The 20,029-nt window shown below is 43.6% G+C and overlaps 2 protein-coding genes across 5 annotated transcripts in view; one reads left to right on the top strand and one right to left on the bottom strand.

Moving 5' to 3' along the window:
- Positions 1–3,245: 3,245 nt before the first annotated feature.
- The window catches only part of PPP4R4 (protein phosphatase 4 regulatory subunit 4), a 111,647-nt gene continuing 94,863 nt past the window's right edge, over positions 3,246–20,029 (bottom strand). For all 4 annotated transcript variants that reach the window (XM_075503500.1, XM_075503504.1, XM_075503506.1 and 1 more), the window contains one exon: positions 3,246–3,735. In XM_075503500.1, coding sequence (XP_075359615.1) covers positions 3,690–3,735 — 46 coding nt within the window. In that variant the 3' untranslated portion in view covers positions 3,246–3,689. The remainder of the gene's footprint in view (positions 3,736–20,029) is intronic.
- LOC142410632 (alpha-1-antiproteinase 2-like) lies at positions 3,909–8,600 on the top strand. Its single transcript, XM_075503512.1, has 4 exons — positions 3,909–4,557; positions 5,552–5,822; positions 7,634–7,781; positions 8,406–8,600. The coding sequence occupies exons 1-4, from the start codon at positions 3,909–3,911 to the stop codon at positions 8,598–8,600; spliced, it is 1,263 nt and encodes a 420-aa protein (XP_075359627.1).

The raw sequence follows: 20,029 nt of genomic DNA, 5'->3' as shown, positions 1-20,029 counted from the left end.
GCGTAAACTTGGCTTCCATGTTTCTGCTGCAGAAGGAATTACTTTTAATGAAATACACACAGTGGTTGGATTCTCTGCAGAATCCAATGCCCTTGGCTTGTGCTTTCAATCTTCTCAGGGGCCTCAGGCACAGAGGCATCAAAACTCTGAATCACAAGAGAAGTAAATGTCTAGCTGATAAGTCTGGAAAAGCCCCTGAGCATGCCCAGGCACATACAATGAGGTACGCAGAGAGCTTTCAGGCCAGTCAGGAAAACACATGTGAGTTTGTGGTGCTCCTGTGAGCAGGCGGTCCTGGACAGTAGGCTGCTGAGGTCATTTTCTCATACACAGATGTGACTAGCCGAGTCTTTATTTTGTGACTGTCTTCTATGCTTGGGTGATTTGTTTTGGATGTGGCCCTGAGTAGCTGAGATTAGTTCAGCAGACACCACTGGTGGTGGTGGGGCTGTGTCTTGATGTGCCTGGTGCCCTCACAGTGCGGCTTTCAGGAAACAGATTTCTCAGATTTCGTCATTTAGAAGCAATCAGGAGGGAAGCAGCACCATCTGGTGAGCAAACAGCTTTTCTATTTAGTGCCTGCATATGTTTTTGAGCACTGCAAATTTTCATGTTGTCTAAAATGAGATTATCGGTGAGGACCCCTTATGGGAGTAGCATGGGATGAATATTCATCTCCTGGACTATTACATGGGACTCTAAAGGCAGAAAATTGTCTTCAGAATTGTCTCTCCAAATCAGAGAGATAAAAATCAGCCCTAAAGGGGACAAATTAGCTATATCCACAAAGCAGCAAGTTCTGTCAGTCAGAAAACTTAGTCCAGCTCAGTTCCTGGACTTCTGGTGGAATTATTCTAGGGTAACTTCAGCTAATTCCAATTTTCTCCATTTTCTTTCTAGGATATACTGTCCAAAATAAGTATTGCCATTCTAGGTTGCATGGTAGGGAAGATTCTGTGATCGGGAAGAGGTAATATATTCAACAAGTGTTATCACCAAATCTATTACAGATAAATTGCTTAAAGGAACACTGTCCTCCAGGTGTTTGGCATGCTCTTGTGCCATTGTCTGGTTTGACTGAAAGCTCTTCATGAAAGCAACCTTTTCTTGAATACCACAAATATATTGTCATTGTGTAACATAGCCAAAGAAAAGAAAAGAGGCAGAAAGGTAAACGGGTTTCCTTCAGGGCTATTCAACAAGTCAGTGTAGATTTGGAATTAAAATTGAGGAGCTTTTCACTTCTACTCCCATGTTTATGGACAAACTGTTTTTCTGGAGATTACATGAGTAAAGGTCTTAAGATAGGAAGCCTCCTGCAAAATTAGCCCCTTCAGATAGGGGGCTAATTCCCTAAGGGCTTTTTAGCACAGGTTCTCAGCTCTTTGCTTTTTAATAAATTATTAGCAAGTACGCTTGGTAGGAAAATCCCTCAATCATTAAGACCGAATGAGAATCTGCATCTTCTGCTTCATACTGAAAGGGTGTCTGTTGTCAATTTATCACTGGCTGATCACTTACTAACCCAGAAGCCACAATAATATCAAATGGAATAGTAAATATCAAGTATGAAGTAGCAATTCCCAATCATATTCTAAAGACTTACAGGATAAAAATTCTATTATAAAAGTACCTTTAGATTTCAAAGGAGGGCCTAATAGAGTGGGCCACTTGTATCTTTAAGGCTTAAACAACAAAAAAGACCTCTACAAACTGCAGCTTCTGAGTCTTTTATAATCTTATGATTTTAAAATCCACCATTATCACGATTTTTGTGCAGGCTGACTCATGAGTCTTGACTGTTTGTGATTGGCCAGTACTGAGTAACGGATGATTCAGATTCAGATTGTATTTAATTATTTGTGAATTCAGAGCGAGCTGTAATAAAATGAAATTAATTCCATAAAAGTACATAAATTAACCACAAAATGCAAATACGTCGTAACTACATAGAGCAAAAATATCAGGATAGGAAAAAAAACCTTCAGAATACCGTAACCAATATTTTACAGAACCCTTACAGCAAAACCATGCTATATCCATTAGCCATAATTTTGAGACCAGGTCAGTTAAATTCCATGTCTACTTTGCATTCCAAATAAATAGAAATTGGTGGCTCAATGTGTGTATAGAAAAGTCCATCTATCTGCTGTGTTTTGTAATAAATACTAAATGTGATGAGATAGGGAACAGGTGGTGACTTACGTTTAAAATGAAATGTTTCATTCTTTGGTATTCATGTTATTGTTAATAAATTATGACTGCAGCTGAGTAAATAGTTCACAGTGAATAATTTATCCAGAGGCAGCTTCTGAATTGGCCTGCTGGATATGTGGAAATAGATTAGGCTTAGCTCTGATGCTTTTGTCTGGGCGTTGATTTCTTTTCAAGGTCTGACTAATACATTGGCTCACTGATAGCTGGTTTTAAATATTCCGAACTGGAGCTCTTATGTTGAGTTACAAGTAGCTAGATATATTGAGAAGTATCATTTCAATGTCAAAATCAGAGGAGGCGGCCAAACTATAATTTAAAACTACTATGCACAGTAATTGAAAATGTAGTTACCAAGAACCCTTATGGTTCTTCCATTTGTCAATAACACAGTAGGTGTTATGGCAAACAGGCCTGCTTTTTAGAAGTACTTATATCAAACACATAAATGTTTGAATATTTGATTATAGCTCAAAAATGTTTTGTCGTTCTTATGCAGGTCTAACTGTAACCGGATATTCAACTACTAATACAAATCGCTCCCTAGGATGTTATGGAGAAAGCAGGACTGTGAGCATAGCACTTTCTGACAACAGTCTCTCAAGTTGAATCATGCCAGAACAGAAGGGTGCAATTGGTTTAATATGCCTCTCCTTGCACAAGTTTTAGCAAATCTGGCTCATTATCTCCCCAAATCCTTTGCAACTCTCTCACTGTTTCTTTGCCTTAGATTCCTCCTCAGAAATGAGGCCCACTGGGACATTCACATCCACATTTCCAAGGTCCCTTTGTAAGAGCTTAAACAGTGCAGAATGTCAGCTCTGCAAAGGAATGTAGATACCACAGCCAAGCGTAACAGGTTAAGATAAATGTATTGCCCTTTGACCAGCAGAGCATCTGGTAAAAACCAGGCCTTGTTTTTGTTAATGACATTGACTCCTTCTGCTGTGCTGAAAATGAACCCACTCCAATGGTTTGGTTTGTCTATTAAGAGACAACACATTACTTCAGGTTCTTATTTAAAGCGTTACATCATTTTTATTCAAAAAGAAAGAGCACCTATTCCTTAGAGACATAGGGCTTTATATTCAGTTTGCTACTGAAAAACAGCCGCTGCCATTTGTCCTCTCTTGAAATAGGGTGCCTGATCAATCTGACCAAAAGTTTATTTAAAGATCTCCTTCATGCCTGTTTGCCGTAGGAGCAAACAAAAATTCTGTTTGTATGTAGCTATTGATTGCTGCCCTCTTGCATGAATTTCCTCTTTCTTCCTTTATTCACAAAACATCCAGACTTCTTCTGTGATGTGCTTTCCAGGAATTATCTTAGGCCATTAGTGTCAAAAGCACAGTGGTATCGCAGCCCTCCAGTGATCAGCCATGGTGTGTTTTCTGATGGGATATGCTCCATTCTCTGGCCTGCTGAGGGTGCTGTGTATTCAGCTAATCCATACTGAATTTTATCTTTGCAGGTATTTAGGTGAGGGTGGCAAAAAGAGTTGGTGGAGACTTGCCAGGAGGCCTGGGAAAATAAAAAAAAAATCTGACGAGTTGGAGAACACGGAAACTGAGGACAAAAGAAAGATATAAGATTTCTTATTCAGTGGGAATGACAGAATAACTATTTCTACTTAATTAATCTACTTACCTTAGTAATAGCTTCTCCTTTTTTCCATAGGATTTTAATACAAGAAGATGAAGACCACATTCTACATAAGTTTGCTACTGGCTGGGCTTCACGCTGTTGCCCATGGTCAGCTCCCACCCAACCACCGCAATGGACATGATTCAAATGAACCTAAATACCACATACATCATGGAGACGAAGCGATCGCTTGCCTCAAACTAGTGCCAAACAATGCTGACTTTGCGTTTCAATTTTTTAAAGAGGTTACACTGGAGGCACCTAATAAGAACATTTTCTTCTCTCCTGTAAGCATCTCCGCTGCATTTGCGATGCTGGCCCTAGGGGCTAGATCAACCACTCAGACTCAGATCCTGGAAGGACTCACCTTCAACCTTACAGAGATTCAGGAGAAAGAGATACATGAAGGCTTCCACAACCTTATGCACATGCTGAGCCATCCTGAGAGCGGGGTCCAGCTCAACATGGGGAATGCCATCTTTCTAACAGAGAAGCTGAAACCTCTAAAAAAGTTTTTAGATGATGCCAAAGCTCTATATCAGCTGGAGGCTTTTACCACTGACTTTAACAATCCCACGAAGGCCGAGAAGCAGATCAATGATTATATAGAGATGAAAACACATGGGAAAATTACTAATTTGGTCAAGGACATGGATCCACAGACTGTAATGCTTCTGGCTAGCTTTGTTTTCTTTAAAGGTAAGTCCTCTAGGATTCACATTCACTTTATTCATTCTTGTCAACTGATCTAATGTCAGCTACCCCATTTCAAAATTGTTCTGGGGGAAATTTCAAATGCTCTTTGCTGGGCCAGAAGAGCCGCTAGTGGCATATTGGAGGTGGTGGAGAGGTGGCAGCACCCAGCTTGGCACGGGGAGGCATCTGGGGACCACATAGGCTTGGTTCTCTCTGTGGCAGCCACAAGAGTCTGCTCCAAGCCGCAGTCTCCCATGCAGCCTGACCTCACTTTCATGGGTTTACCCATAACTCCAATTGCCCCATGTTCTTCTAATTTTCAGTGAAAGCACTGAGAAGCATGCATGACCTAATCCTTTTAATGCCTCTCTTTAAAAGTATGCATGATTCAATAACTTAATTTACTACATACTCCATTTTTTTCCTATCAGAGTCCTTTATATATACACAGTAACATATTTATATATGGAAGAAGCTAGTGATGAACAGGGGAGGACATTTTAAGGAACAAAATGGAAACACAGGGCATTTCTGATGTGGGTTAGATGATGGACTCTTAAGCCTGACACAACAGCACTCAGATATGAGATCCTACGTTAATTTATCTACAAATTGAGGCTTATGATTAAAGTCAATAGAAATGAAATGCGTACAGCATATGAGTACACAGATGACGTCAGGTAAGCCCTTAAATGACAACTTACAGAAAGGCCACTTAGATCACCTGAACAGAAAAGTAATGGTAGGTACAAAGAAAACACCTAATTAGTTCATTACTGGCATCTGACAAATACAATGAAATTGGAATCTAATGCACTCTTTTCATCAGGTAAAAGATTCTTGCCTTACTGTGATACACATTTTAAAACGTTATGTTTGAAAATTCTGAATTGTACAAATGGAGGAATGGGTGAATATTACTCTTAGTTATATAAAATTCAATTTATGATGGGATGGGACATGGGATATTCAGTTGCATTCTCCTTCTCTGTATCAGGCAACTGGGAAAAGCCTTTTAAACCAGAGGATACTGAAGAAAGGGAGTTCTTTGTGGATGCTGGAACTACTGTGAAAGTCCCTATGATGCACCAGACGGGCAGATTTGACTTCTATTTTGATGAGGAGCTGTCATGCACCGTGGTACGGCTTCATTATAATGGGAGTGCTACTGCATTTCTGGTTCTGCCAGCAAAAGGGAAAATGAAGCAGTTAGAGCAAACTCTGGTCAAGGAAACCATCCAGGAATGGTCAGACCATCTCTTCCAGAGGTAATCTTCTGCCAGTCAGCTGCAGCGGCACCTAGATTTATAGTCTTTTTTCTTTTTTGGGAATGTAAACACTATGAACTTGCTGATTCTGGGAACTGAGTGGGTTATTTTTGGCTTCTGTGCCCTAGCTGTAAAAATCTTGCAGCTGGTTGGTATTTAACTACTCTCTTGTTGATGCCTGAGTGGCTTGCTGCTCCCCCCACGAGAGCGGACAGCATCCTGATGGGCTCCCAGGAGTCCCAAATAGCAAGCCTAGACTGGCGTTTCTAAAACAGTCCATTGACTGAGTGGGAAGGTGGCAATTCTAAGGCAGATCGCCTATACTGAGGTTTCAGCTAATGTGTTTTACCTCTCATATGTCACTGACACACCGTGACTCAGACATATGTCTAAACCTTAAATAAACCATAACTTAAACAGTTTGTAGTAATGCATACATACATAATATGTCCTACACAAATATCTTCGTTACAAGAACCATTGCAGCACACAGTGGTTGTTAGAACAGGCTAGTGATTAATTGTGGGTGTCCTGATTTTCTGGCATTTTGTTTTTGAATGAGGTTCTGTTAGGTCCTACCTTGACACTACCATCAGCTAGCACGTTTTACAACCTTGTTTGTTTGGGAGGGAAGAAGAGATCTTAGGACCAGTAGATGAGTAATATCAAGTTAATATGTGCCTAATTTACCAAGCTCTGCCCTGATTCACAACTAATAAGTCTGTGCAGTTCACACCCATGATTCTTGGTGCATCATTATAGAAATGCCAGCACAGTTAATAAAAACATACAGGGAAGCAAATTGGTTATGAGCTAATAACGTGATATCTCAAATGTGAAAAATAAAAATGTATAATTCTCAGCTGCAAAATCAGGAAAATCCTTATCTAAATGAATTCTTGGTGCAAGTTCCTTCAAGATCAACAGAGGAATAAGTTCCTCATGGGAGAGGCTGTGAGAACCAAATAGCAATTTCAGCTCTACTATTATGTTGATGCCAGTGCTGATACACTTGGTCCCATCAGCTTCTAGTGCACTGGGCAGCATCACATAAAGGCAACAGCAGTGGGGTTTAGATCCCGTCCATTTTGCTGTTCAACCCAAGCTATCTCTGGGTGAGACAGCAAAAGACTTGAGCTACCTAAATGGCAATCACTGCAGTAGGTGACTTGGAGGCTCCAAGGATCCCTAGACAGAACATGGAGAGAAATCCAACAGAACGCATACTAAGCAGGAGCTGCTGACAGATAGCTCACAGTCAAAGGCAAACTCCATTGTGGCCAGCCCACAGGAGGAAGACGATTAGAGGATAGGGTGTCCAAACGTGCAGGCAGCCAGGCACAGACCTCCCCTGGAGCCATGCCAAATGCCACAGCTATGCCAAAAACACTGCCTTGCTTTGAAGTGCTGGGATGTGCCACACTTCTCCCCCAGCAGACTCTGTCTGTGCCCCACTTCAGGCCTCTACCTGCTTGAGCGACATGGGCTATTACCTCTGCACCTCATCTTCTTTGGCTGTAGAGAGGGACTCTTGTTACCGTCCTCTTTTGCAGAGTGCTCTCAGATTTGCTGAAGCAAAACACCAGATAGATATTACTATTGTTATTATTATTATGTTTATTATTATGAATGATAGTGCCTTTATCACCATGAGAAGCACCAGCAGTTGAATTAGGGCTCATTGTACATGCAGGGCTGGTCCAGCCACACTGGGGTTGACACTCATGGGAATTACACAGCTTTCTCACCATCATTTAGCTCGGTGAAAGATCCTTCTCACCACCTTCTTGTGTTTCTCTTCTACCTAACAGCCTGATGAGCCTCTACTTCCCCAAATTTTCTATTTCTGGGAGCTATGAAATAACGAACACCCTTAGCAAGATGGGAATTGTGGATGTGTTCACTGACCAGGCGGATCTCTCTGGCATCACTGGTGCCCCGGAGCTGAAGGTTTCTAAAGTAAGTCTGTGGCTGTCAGCCCTTTCCTTTCTTTCATGAACATGCAGGAAAACCACTCTGTGGTAGCATCCAGAAACACCAGCTAAATACAGCTCCCAGCTTGCCTGCAGCTGGGCTCACCCTGGCCTCAGCTTGCAAGCTTACAAGAGGAATTCGGCCGTTGGTGACAGTGGAGATCAGATTAGTTTCCTGCACATCTGTTTTTTCCAAGACTGGTATCGGCCAAGGTCTCTTGGTGGGGTATCTGGAACATGAGAGGAACATCAACCCCCAGCTCCTCAAGGGGAGCCGCTAATGCTCCAGGGCGTACCACAGCCTGTCCTCCCACCCTGAAGACTCAGTTTCGGAGGTGCAGACAAGCTCTTACAAGCTCTCAATCCATCCTGCATTCAATTTTTGGGACAGAGGAAAAATAATCTGGGACTTTTTTTGAGGAGGAGATTTCTGTAGGTCCATCCTGGTCCTCATTTAAAGCAGCCATGACTACAAGACAGCTCACATTGCTGCTGCCCCTACTCACTTCTCAGTGGATCCTCCAAAGCAGGGCTGCTTTAAAAGTGTCTGATTCATCTCTCAGGTGGCTGTTGTCTGCTCAGAATGACTGTCTGTTTTCTTTATTCCTAGGTTGTTCATAAGGCTGCTCTGGATGTTGATGAGAGAGGTACTGAGGCGGCAGCAGCAACTGCTGCTGAAATAATGACAGTGTCTCTTCCTCCAACCATTGAATTCAACCATCCCTTCCTCATGCTGATTTTTGATAGAGATACAAACAGTACACTCTTCATAGGAAAAATAGTTAACCCGACTATTACTAGCTGAAGTGACATATGAATTCTGCTTGGTATTGCTGATTAAAGAAGATGTGAAACTTCATGACATGATTTATTTCCATTTGTACCAGCTTAGTATATGGTTCCTTTTTAGCAAGAGTTTTCATTCTATGCCATTATCAAAAACTATAGGTATTGACCATGGCACTTGCTTAAGAGGAAGCATGGAAAATGTTTCAGATTCAGCTAGCAAAGAATGCCTTTTTTACTTGACTGAAAGCCAAGGAAAGACCTAAGATTTGGCAGCATTCAGAGAGAGACATTTGTATTACAATGGAAGACTCCAGCTTAATAGCTGGTTGTCAGCCAGAATAGCAGATAAAATGATTAGCACTCTTGCAAACAAAGTAGAAGTGGTTATAATGTACCATAAGTAAGTAAAGAAGAGATGGGAAGAATTGGATCAACAATGCAGGGTCACGGGAGACTGAAGCTTCTAATGGAGACAACACTGGGAATGTGAAAAGCTGTCTTCAACAGGGAAAGAAATATCCTTTCTCCACCAGAAACTTTTTATCATTTTTAGCATTAATCTAGCAGCAAAGCTTCCTGAGTTTCTTGCAGCTCAAAACAGAGCAGGAGGATCAAATCTGCTCTTGAACCTGAAGACTTTCAACCACGTGTCGCCAATTCGACAGACTTAGATAGCCCCTGGGAGTAGCTGACTTCTCACACATGTATCCATCAGTGGCCAGAAGGAGGATGTAGCTGGATGGGCAGGTGAGGTATTTGGATGGCAATTACAAGCATACTATCAGCTGCGATTTGTGGGAAACGTATAATAAAGTACTGGAAAATTGTAGATATTTCAAGTGCTGTCCTGTTACAGCCAACAAAGTAGATAGGGAGCACCCCATAAGCAGATCGCCTGACCCAGGGGGTGGTGGCAGGCACCCAGGTAGGACATAGGGCAGCTTGAGGGCTGGCTGGTAACCGCTTTCAACAGACCTGCCTTGGCAACAGGTACCAGAAAGAGCACAGTTGCCCCTTTCTTCCCTACAGTTGTGGTTTTTAGAAGGAGATTAAATGGTGTCATGGCATCAGGAATCATGTCGGGAGCAGCCAAATGGCTTGGGAAGCTAACACAGCCTCTGCAAGGTCTTGTGTGCCCTCTGTGAAATTAAGAGCACGTCTGATTTTATCAGTCCGGTGCAAAGTATTGTCTCCCCTTTCACAGTCAAAAGGAAAGCCCCTTTTCTGCTCTGTGTTCCTAGTAAAAAGCTCCTGTTAACCCTCATACATGGTGCTTGACTGTGTTTTTTGACTAAATAGACACAGTCTCTGTATTGACAAGTGTATGAACAATTCACAAGCATCGATGGCAGAACTCCCAGTGAAAGAGATGCATGTGCGCTACATCATCTTCCTGGCTCCTTCCTGCACTCACCTCCATCTGTCTGGGTAGCTTTGTGGCCCGATGTCCACACAGTGATAATTCATAAGGCACCCTATCTGAGTTTACAGGTTTCTTGTCTTCCGGAAATATGACTGCACGGTGCAGCATCAATAGGGTCAGTGTTAGCCATTATCACTCCTACTGTTAACTGCTCTTAAAGAAAGGGCATTCAGCAAAGAAACAGTAAAACCTTTAGGGATGAGAGAGCTCAGAGAGGTGAGATCCTTAGCTGTGTATTGAATTCCCTATAGTTGCACCAATTTGCACCAGTTGAAAAACTGACATAATTAATTTTAGCAGAGTGATCCTTAGTTTACATCAAGAAATGTGGTGGAAGAAACAGAGGTCTCTGCACAGTTACCTGTGGCAGCTGCAAGACTAAATATTGCTTGCTCCCTTGTAAACCATTTTGGAGTTGATGGAGACACATACATAGAAATACAGCATAGTAGGAGGAAGGTTGTCCCCGTGTGGTTCTGGGAGAGATTTGAAGATCAAGAGAATCTCTTGCATCAGCTTTTGCAGGCTGTTAATCCATAGTTTGGGAAGGAGGCTCCTTTCTTCCTTACCCTCAGTATCTTGGTGCTCTCACAGACACATGTGCCATTCAGAAGCAGGATTTGGGAATTCTGTTTTCTTCCCATATTCCAGGAAAATGAGCCCACAGGGCTGTAGGAGGGAGGTGCAGGGGCAAACATGCTGCCACACAGAACTGGCGCTCTGCAGCTCGTGCTTCCCTTCTCGCTGCATCTCCTATATGATCTCTCTGTGTTTGTAAAATGTGCTGGGGAGGTGGCAGGGACAGCAGGCGAGGTGGTACCCGAGTGCCAGCCGCGGGAAGACAGAGCGGTGGCGATGAGGGGTGTCTGCCATTCCCACAGGGGATTTCCTGCCAATGCCAAGATCGGCGTCCAGGAGCCGTCTGCCAGGCTTGCTTCATCAGGCAATAGCTCCTGGTGTATTGACATCGTGCTGTGATTTTCCACTGCAGGATTTGCCAGAGATAGTGTTGAAGAAAAGGCAGGCACCACACTTAGCACAAAAGAGCAGCAGACAGCTTGCTCCCTGCCTACGTCCGTGCTGCGCTGCGCCTTTTGTTATGTGGCCCGTTCTTATCTCCCCCCCATCCACCAAGTCCTACTCTCCTAATCCCGCTCTTGTCGCCACAAGCAACACCAAACAGATTTTCCCTATTACGCTCACTCTTCATGTTTCCTCTGCGCACCAGATCTTTTTCACAGCCTCCCACTCTCCCTCCTGCAGACTAACATTTTATCCCTCCCACCTGCTGGCACCGTTTGCTCCTGCGGGAGGTGGATGCTGCCGGCTCGGCGGTGGCACCTGCTCCACCAGCAGGTCCTGCTCTCCTTCTTCCCAAGAAATGGAGGGGAGGAGGCAACAGGGGCTCCTTGCCTCCTGCGGAGCACCTCGAGGGCACTCACGGCAGAGCGGGGAAGGCTGGGCCGAAAGGCAGGGCTTCAGGCTATGAGCTATTCCCACTCCGTGCAATGGGCAACGTGTGGATATAAATGAGCCAGAGGCGCATCTTGGGAGCAATTAACGACCAGGTTCATTAGCGACTGACACAGCTGACACAGCTAATGAGCATGTGGATGGGACTCACAGCTGCACTTGTGGTGATCCCAGGTTTGGGCAACCTGTTTGTCCCGTGGCCAGGCGGAAAGCCCCGTTTCATTGACTGCACCAGGGCCATGCCAACGGCTGTAGCCCGACAGCCTCCAAGTTCTCCAAGTACCACATCCCAAGGCTGCAACAGCCTCCCTGGCTCACACACCATTTCTGGAAGGAGGTGTTTGGGGTACATTTTGCTCTTTTCTCACCATCATCCAAGGCTGTACCTGGAGGAAGGGAACCAAAACACCCCTCACTTCCCTCACTTTGTAGGGGTCCTTCAGCCCCCCTACAAAGAGGAGTCAAGGGAGAAACTCCCCATTTACACTTCAGGCAGGTGTAATCTGATAGCTCTTGTTCAGCTTGAACAAAGACATGGGTCAGCATAATCTTTAGCCTTGCAAACACAGCAGTGTTGTTTCTTGTAACACAGCTACCTGCTTTGTGTTAAACTAACAGAGCAGGCCTCGGGTCTCTGCACTTGTCAGGCTTTGCTTGGACTTGTCCTGGCCTGCCTGGCGTTTTGTTTTAGTTTTTTTGTTTGTAACAGTAATTATCCAGCAATCGGGTGCTATTACCTAATTTGTTTAAATTTTTCCTTAGCTTTATATGATTGTATGGTATAACATTTACATATAGTTACAAATATAGATATTTCTATAGCTAGGAGATATTAAAGACAAGTAGTTATTCTGCATAGAGTGAAGTGTCTATGGCCCTAGAATGAAAAAATGAAGGAGTACAGGCATGGTGGGATGATAGCAAGGGACTTGAGAGTACAGGCACAGGATGAATCTGGAGGCCTCAGGGCTATAAACAGCTTGCTGGTGCAGAGAGCTGGAAGGCAAGAGCTGGTGCGAGAGGAGGAAGAGGGATTCGAGGCAAGGAGACAGCCCTGGGTGGCAGCCAGGTCCCCATCCTCCTCCAAGGACCTTTGCCTGGCCTGCCCTCCCATCGAGCCCCCTGCCACGTGTCGGACCACAGGACTTCCAGCTCTTCCCCACAGCTGGGCGGCAAGACCATAGGGGAAGGCTGGCACGGGGCTGGCCACGCCACGGAGGGGAGAGCTCTGGGCAGCCACAGGGAGGAGACCCTGACCGCCCCTACTCCCTCTGGGTGCAAGGGGACAACCCCAGGCAGGAGGCTGTGACCACGGCCAGGGATCTTCTGGGTGACCACTCCAGGGTTAACAGACTCCTCTCCACTCTGTTGAGGTGGTCAGGGGAGACCTGTCCCATGGACAGTATTTTGAACTGCTTCATTAGCCTGGAAACTGAGGAAGGCAGTACAACAGGCACCTGTACGACTCCTTTTTCCTTGCTTCCTTATCTTATCTGATATACTCATACTCTGTTATTCAGTCACCAGATATTTAGCAACTTGACCAAAAGCACCTTTTTTTATTTACCTGGATAGCCATAAGAGATAAGATTTCATCATTATTTATTCTGTCTTATCTTCAGTAACTGAGCCAGTCAGCTACAGATTAGTGGAAGGCATCAGCATGCCTCTACTCACTGGCACGGGACAGCAGCTCACTGAGAGGAGGTGAAATCACAGCTAAAAACTCTAGTAGGTTGCTTTCTTCATGGTTACTTAAAAACTAATCTTCCCAGCTGTAAATCACTGCGACTGTCCTTCTGTGACAGCTACACAGAAGTTGCTGTGGCAAAATCCTTGTGTGCTCTTTCACATGTGTCAAAATCACCACTCCCAGAGCGCCCAGCCTCTAACCAGGACTGACGTTGAACCATACAGTCTTGTTGCTGTTGGGGCATTGATGACAGGCAGCATTTTTAAGGACTGCTTGTTGCAGGCCACGTGTGAACGTGGTTGTGCGGGTTGTTGGTTGTAGGAGACCAGTGTGAGAATCTGGTTGTGTTTGTGATCACTCTCCATGCAATCTGAAGATATGAATTTGAAGTACTTGTGTTACAGCTTGATCTAGTTCTAGCCATTATTTTATATCCCTGGGTTTGCTATGTTTTTTTTACACAGAGAAGCTATTTGCCTGCTAAATATGCAGCTGAGTGATTATTAGACTACCTAGTGTGTTGAAATAGCTGGCTTCAAAGCAAGTGGGATAACTGTTTAACTAACGTAACACGTTTGGCCACAGGTAAAAGTCTAGCACGACTTAATATTTGTATAACATCCAAAAGTGTAACAAAAGCTTTAGCAATATACACTAGAGGGATTTGTTTTTCATATATTCTCAAAATACATCCTGAGTTCCTCATACAGTAGTGAGGAAAAGATACACTTCTGGAGTGGCTTTGCAGTGGAAATGAACTCAGCCTGTCATGCTGGGCAGCAAGGGCGATGCCGTCCCACATAGCCCGCCGGCATCAGTCAGGGAAGCTTGGCTGACTCAGCAGTCTTCCCGAACAGGCAGATCTCGTTTGCATTTTTCCTCATGAAGCTGGCTTCCTCTGGTCACAGAAGAAAAGCTTTCTAATGATTCCAGACTTTAATGAAATACAAATGCAAGGTTCAAGAAACAAAGGGTGTGTTTAATCTGGTGGCTGCAGAAATGCCCGGCCTCCCTTGTTAGCACGGGAGGTTAGCTTAGCTCGGTCTGCTTCTGCCCATGGCCACCAGGACTGGCGGTGCCGGGGCTGAGCCCGGCTACATGCGAGGCCACTTGCTTGAGAAACCGGGGGTATTCCTACGGTGAGGGCTGAGGATAAATAGAAGCTTGGGTGGAAGGAGCCATGGGGTTGCGGCTCCCAGCCGCACTGCCAAGCAGAGAGCCACTGACCGTGATGCAAGAGCCCCAGCGTCATCCGCCCTGTGCCCCTGCCCTGGGTAGCACAGACGGGGACAGCAAGGGAAAGGAGAGACTTCCACGAAGCTGGAAGTCTGAAGTCAGGAGTATAAGTGTGTTTGCTGCCACATCCGGAGGCGCGATCTCCCCTGCAGAAGAAATACCAACTTCCAAATGTCCCCTTTAACCTGATATGAGCAAACCCCACATTTTTAGGATATGACAATTGGGATCACCGTATCATTGCAGATTCAAAAATACACACTTCAGGACAGCCAGCACTTTTTTTTCAGCTTAGTTCTGCCTACGATGTATATCATATTGTAACCAATGCAGGTTACATTTACCAACACAGGGCATATCTCAATGCTCGTTAAGTGCTTCAAGAAGAGGTGAGCCCCACACCCCATGCAGATGGGGAAGGGACCAAGACCGTACAACAAGGTAGCACAAAATCTGGACATTTTTGAGATTACTGGGAGACTGATGACAGCACTTTATAACAGAGGTTTCTCCCCAGCTCAAATGCATCGCTGTTGAGCTACAGAAGGAACGGTGGTTTTTAGGACTCTGCTCCCTCCTGCTTGTTGCCCCCCACCATTGAGCAGTGCTGGTGCTGCTTGATGTGCCAGCAGGGCCTCTCTGGGTGGAGTGTGCTCCACCAAGGCGTGCTTTCTTCTCAGCTTCCTCCCTCAGATCTGCTCTCAGGTTGACTGCAATTTGCCACCATTCCTGACCAAAACCTAAAGGGGAAAAGGGACACAGCCCAGGTGCTGCCAGCTCTGCACCTGTTTGCTTGATGTCCTGGCATTAAGCTACGTTCAGTGTCATTGTATTTATTTCCTACAGATGCATTCACACACAAATGTTCATGCACATGCACACGCACATACACTCATGTTTTTTGTATGTTTTGGGATCACAAAAGTGTTAACTGCTGCTATTATAATTAAACCAAATGCCTATAGGAGATTGTGGCTAAGACACTCTCAATGCACAGCGGAGATTCTATGAGAAAATGCTCTGCTAGCTTATATCTTTGTTTTCCAGTCTCTCAGGGTAAATTTAAGATAACCCTCATGTTTGCATTGCAGCTAGCATGCTGAGTTTGCATACTTCCACCCCCATGCCCTATTGCTTGATTTTAAACTAGGAGATAAAACTCTGGGCAAAGACTCCATTGCATAGCTTATTTTTCTTTTCAGCTGAACTGAGAAAGAGAAGAAGCATTTACATTTCGTGAGTGCTTATGGACCAAGTTTCCAGCCTGGCTTCCAGTTTTGCTTTTGCAACCTCATCTGTTTGAGCTTGTTTTCTTGCAGGCTTTCAGTATCATCCTGCAGACTGGCCTCAACACCTGCATCTGTCACATCTACTTGAACTAGATGTGCTGTTACCAACATAAACTGCAGCATGTGCATAATTAATTACCAAATTGGTCCTTGCCTGAGCAAGGACAGTTAAACCCACAGCCTACTCAGTGAAGTAATACAGTTATGTCACTCTACAACTGCTTCATACAGAGGCTGTTTATGCCACTTCCCCTGAGCAGCACGAGCTGTACTGCTGTAAGCACAGCTGTACCAGTATAATTGCTCCTACAGGAAGTCTCTCACTGGATCAGCTCCCAGTGAGAACTCAAAACCCATCACACCATGGCAGGTCTGGGCACGCCTAGGGTAAGAGCTGCTCTGTAAGTCAGATAAGAACGGGAGTCACACAGACACAGAGGGGCAATATATCTACTCCCGTGGTGCTAGCTAGCAGTGGAAGCTGTGAGCTTTGCAAGGCTTCACATGTTGAATTTCGGTCAAAAAGGCAAAAACAGTTGCATTGATTTCCAAAAATTATATTTGATGAATAATTCCACCTTCACATTAAAATTGTATGCACACAAGAACAAGGTTGTGCTATGATCTAAAGGATTATTTTAAAGCAATATAGTTCTAGAGTGAAAATTTTCTGTACAGAAACTTTTGTTCTGGTATAAGAAATCCTTTTAAATTTGTCACCCTGCAAAGAGTTTAAGCTCAGCCAAGAAGTCACTCTTATGCTGGAATGAAAGTCCACACAAGGATTTAGGGTAGTAACATTTTTGCACCACAGTTCCACTGCATTATTTCCTCATGGAGACAGCCCTACGTCGGTTAAATTTTACTGATACAATGATAAAACATATCCACACTGAAAAGACTGTTCATTTTCCTCTCTTTATTATTGTAATGGTCTGTATCTTACAGGTTTCTTTCTTCAGATGAAAAACATCAGTTCTCTGTTTTTCATATTCTCTTTAGTGCTTCCGATGTGTCTGCTAGCAGACATCCATCTTCTGTAGCCCATCATGTTACACATTACCTGGGAAGAACAATTTGATCTGGTACACAATAACAGGAGTCTGAGCATCTGAGCACATTGTCACATACGGTCCACATTACTCATATACAAGTCTAAGAAGGAGTTGAGACCTGACATCTGGAGCATGTCAGAAGCAAAGACAGACATTTGCCTATACAGTCCAACCTATATGGAGCACAGACAAGGTGGATTATCACTGGATCTGACCTACCACAAGTATCAAAGTAGGTCCAATGACTATATTCTTACTATAGAAAGGGACTGCAGAACACCTTTGTGTCCAAGCTTAGATCTTCCAACACGTATTACGGATATGATGTGCCTAAGCTATAAGATAACTATGGTCAAGCTGAAGATATGAGTTTGGGTGGCAAGTGTATGAACCATGATGCTAAAGACTAAAGTCTGTTCTCGAGTGTTCTCTTGATACAGAGTCCTTAATTTCATGCTATTACTGCACTGGCGTTCACAAGAGCACTTGTTTTCCTGCTGGTCAGAGAGAGCAAAGTCTTGTTAAATATAGCCACTCACTCAATAAAATGTAGTTGAAATATCATATTCACCCTACGTTTATCTTCTACTAAATAGAAATGTTGGCTGACAAGAAGTCTGACCACAGGACTGGCTGTCCTTTAGAAGGACAATGACTGGAACTTGAAGACACCACTGCTCACTGAAGAAGAATGGGTGGTGAATTGTAATTTAAACCTCCTGTCAATGCAAATGCTTCCATGCTCATTACAATGCCAAAAAGAAAAATGAATACCCCCATCAAAGGCAAATTATATGATGCAGAAATCTCACATTCATTCTATAATCAGCCGCTGACCAAGGTTACTATCATTCACTATGGAGTGGGATCCAAAAATTGTTTCATTATATAGGGAGCAAAATAGGTGCTTTCAATCAAAAATGACTAAGAAGGAACAACTGAATATGCCAGATGAGGCCTTCTGGGAGGTAAGAAGGATGTCTTGGATGTGTTCAGTGACTTATTCTGATCTGGCCACAGACCCAGGAAGTGTCTGAAGTAAGACTGCTCCCACGCTGGAGACACCACTCTCTTTAAAGGAATATATAATACAGTGTATTACAGGCTTTTAAGTGCTTCAGTTTGGCACAAAATCCTAGCTGTAGGAGACCGGGAATCCTTCCAAGAAAAGGCATATAGAGCAGTGCTGATATTGTGCTTATGGCTGTAGCACAGAAAAGCAAGACTAACCTACAGCTGAATCTTCACAGAGGCCCTGACGGTGAAGGTGCTTTAAGCTGGCCCATGGTCCACATCCTGTGGGAACCCACAACCTGTGGGAACCAGCTTTCTACTCCAAGTGAGTCAGCACGCAAAGAGACTGCATTGCCAGCACCAGCCACGTGGCAAAATGCTGTCACTAGCCAAGGAACAGTCCTTTAACGGCCAGTTATGCCTCATGGATTGATGAAATCGTGGGCGAGGTTTTGAGTGTCTCCAAGGATGGTTACTATTTCTGAGCTTTGTCCAGTAAAGCCTCAGCTTCCTGCTACCTTGCCTGTCTTCCTTTTCTTCTCCCCTGCTCCCAGCTGTCCTATCACCCTCTAGGTGTGGATACTTATATAAAAGCTGAAACCAGGACAACTGCTCAGCATGAACATGTCACACTACTGTTTGTTATCCAGCAACTTAATATTAAGGTTGCATTTACCTCCAACACACCCATGGGCCTAACTTACCAGCATAAAAATAAATATTAAGCAAACCTATGCACTATTTTTTGTGTATATAAACTGCTATCTGGCCTACAGAATCAGTGAAACCTGTTTTCCATAGCTGCTCTGGTGTGGATTCTCTGATGTCTAGCAAAGACAAGCTCATCAGCTCCTCCCACAGTGCAGGCTGCAAAAGTGTCTCTGTCCTAGATCAGGTCATTCAACTTCATGAAATTTGTATGAATTTTGTATGTTTCAGACCTTTATCGTCTTGTCAGATTGGATGCAAAAAGAGAATACTTTCAAAATATATAAAATGGAACGGAGAGAAGGCAAGAGAGAGAGAATGAGACAGAGAAAGTATAACCTGAATTTCCTTAAAAAAACCAAGCTGAAAATTCACTGAGTCACAGTTGCAAAATTGGATGGCACGTTAGCCAGAAAATATCAGGAACTGGGAAGAGCAACCAAGTGCTGTAGTGCTCTAAGGAAGCATCTCAAAAGAACTATAAACTTTTCACCTGGTTCCCATCAGGAGTGAAAGAGATTCATGCATCTGCTCCATTTCCCAAATAATTTTTCTGATATAAATGTTATTCTCACTAGCAATGTATGTGCATCCTTAAAAAGTTCCATTTCAAAGATGAGTAAGGTTGCTAAGTGACATTAACGCTTAAATCAAGGAAATGCATAATTAACACCTCACATCTGGCACTGCCCACATATTAAATGCAATATTCTTATGACATATAAAGAAAACCATATTTGAGTCCCCACACAGCTCATAGACAGGGGTTGCTGTCCATTTAACTATTTCACTGTCTAAGTATTTTTCCTTATGGGAAGGAAACAATGGAAATATTAGTTACAAATTTTCAACTGATAGCGGATCTTTAGTATAATATGTCTGTTTCTTGAAAATTAATATTATATATGTGAACGAGTGACAGACACAAGTATCCAATGTCTCTGGCCTTACATTTGAGACTGATCATTATGGATGTCTCTTGTACGTAGCAGCATGTAATTTATTATCCTTTTAACTCAAACGCACAAGAAATATGCTGTTGCCTTATGACAGCTTCATATGGTATTTGAAGAAAATGTTCATGTCTTCTTAAAGATTTTTTTATCTGCCTTTGCTTCTCCACTTTACTTTTATTGTTTTCAGGTAAACTCAGACATTGTCTTTAAAAATCTCAAGAAGGGACTGGTCCCCAGACCAGCATGCAGAAATGAATAGAAGCACACGGATACTGACTAGTCTCATCGAAGACCAGATAAAGTGCTGAAGCAGTTTAAACAAAGACACCAAGTCCTGTATGAAAACTAATGCCTGCTTAGATACTTTGTGAAAGCACAGCCAGGTAGATACATACTTTCCCTAGGAAGAAGAGTTGCTTTTGAATACCCACCACATGCACCCTACAGGAAGCACACACTCAGGCCATGAGAACTAGTACCAGACCTGTAGCAGGTTACTGTACTGATATCCACGTTTAAAATGAAAAAACAAACGAAAAACCCCGACCTCACAATGCAGAGCTCTTTGCCAGCCACTCTGGGCAATGTGGGTAACATT

The sequence above is a fragment of the Mycteria americana genome, chromosome 5 (assembly GCF_035582795.1).
Source record: "Mycteria americana isolate JAX WOST 10 ecotype Jacksonville Zoo and Gardens chromosome 5, USCA_MyAme_1.0, whole genome shotgun sequence".
Classification (NCBI taxonomy): domain Eukaryota; kingdom Metazoa; phylum Chordata; class Aves; order Ciconiiformes; family Ciconiidae; genus Mycteria; species Mycteria americana.
Note: the sequence above shows the minus strand (reverse complement) of the source record. Positions and strands in the feature narration are given on the sequence as shown.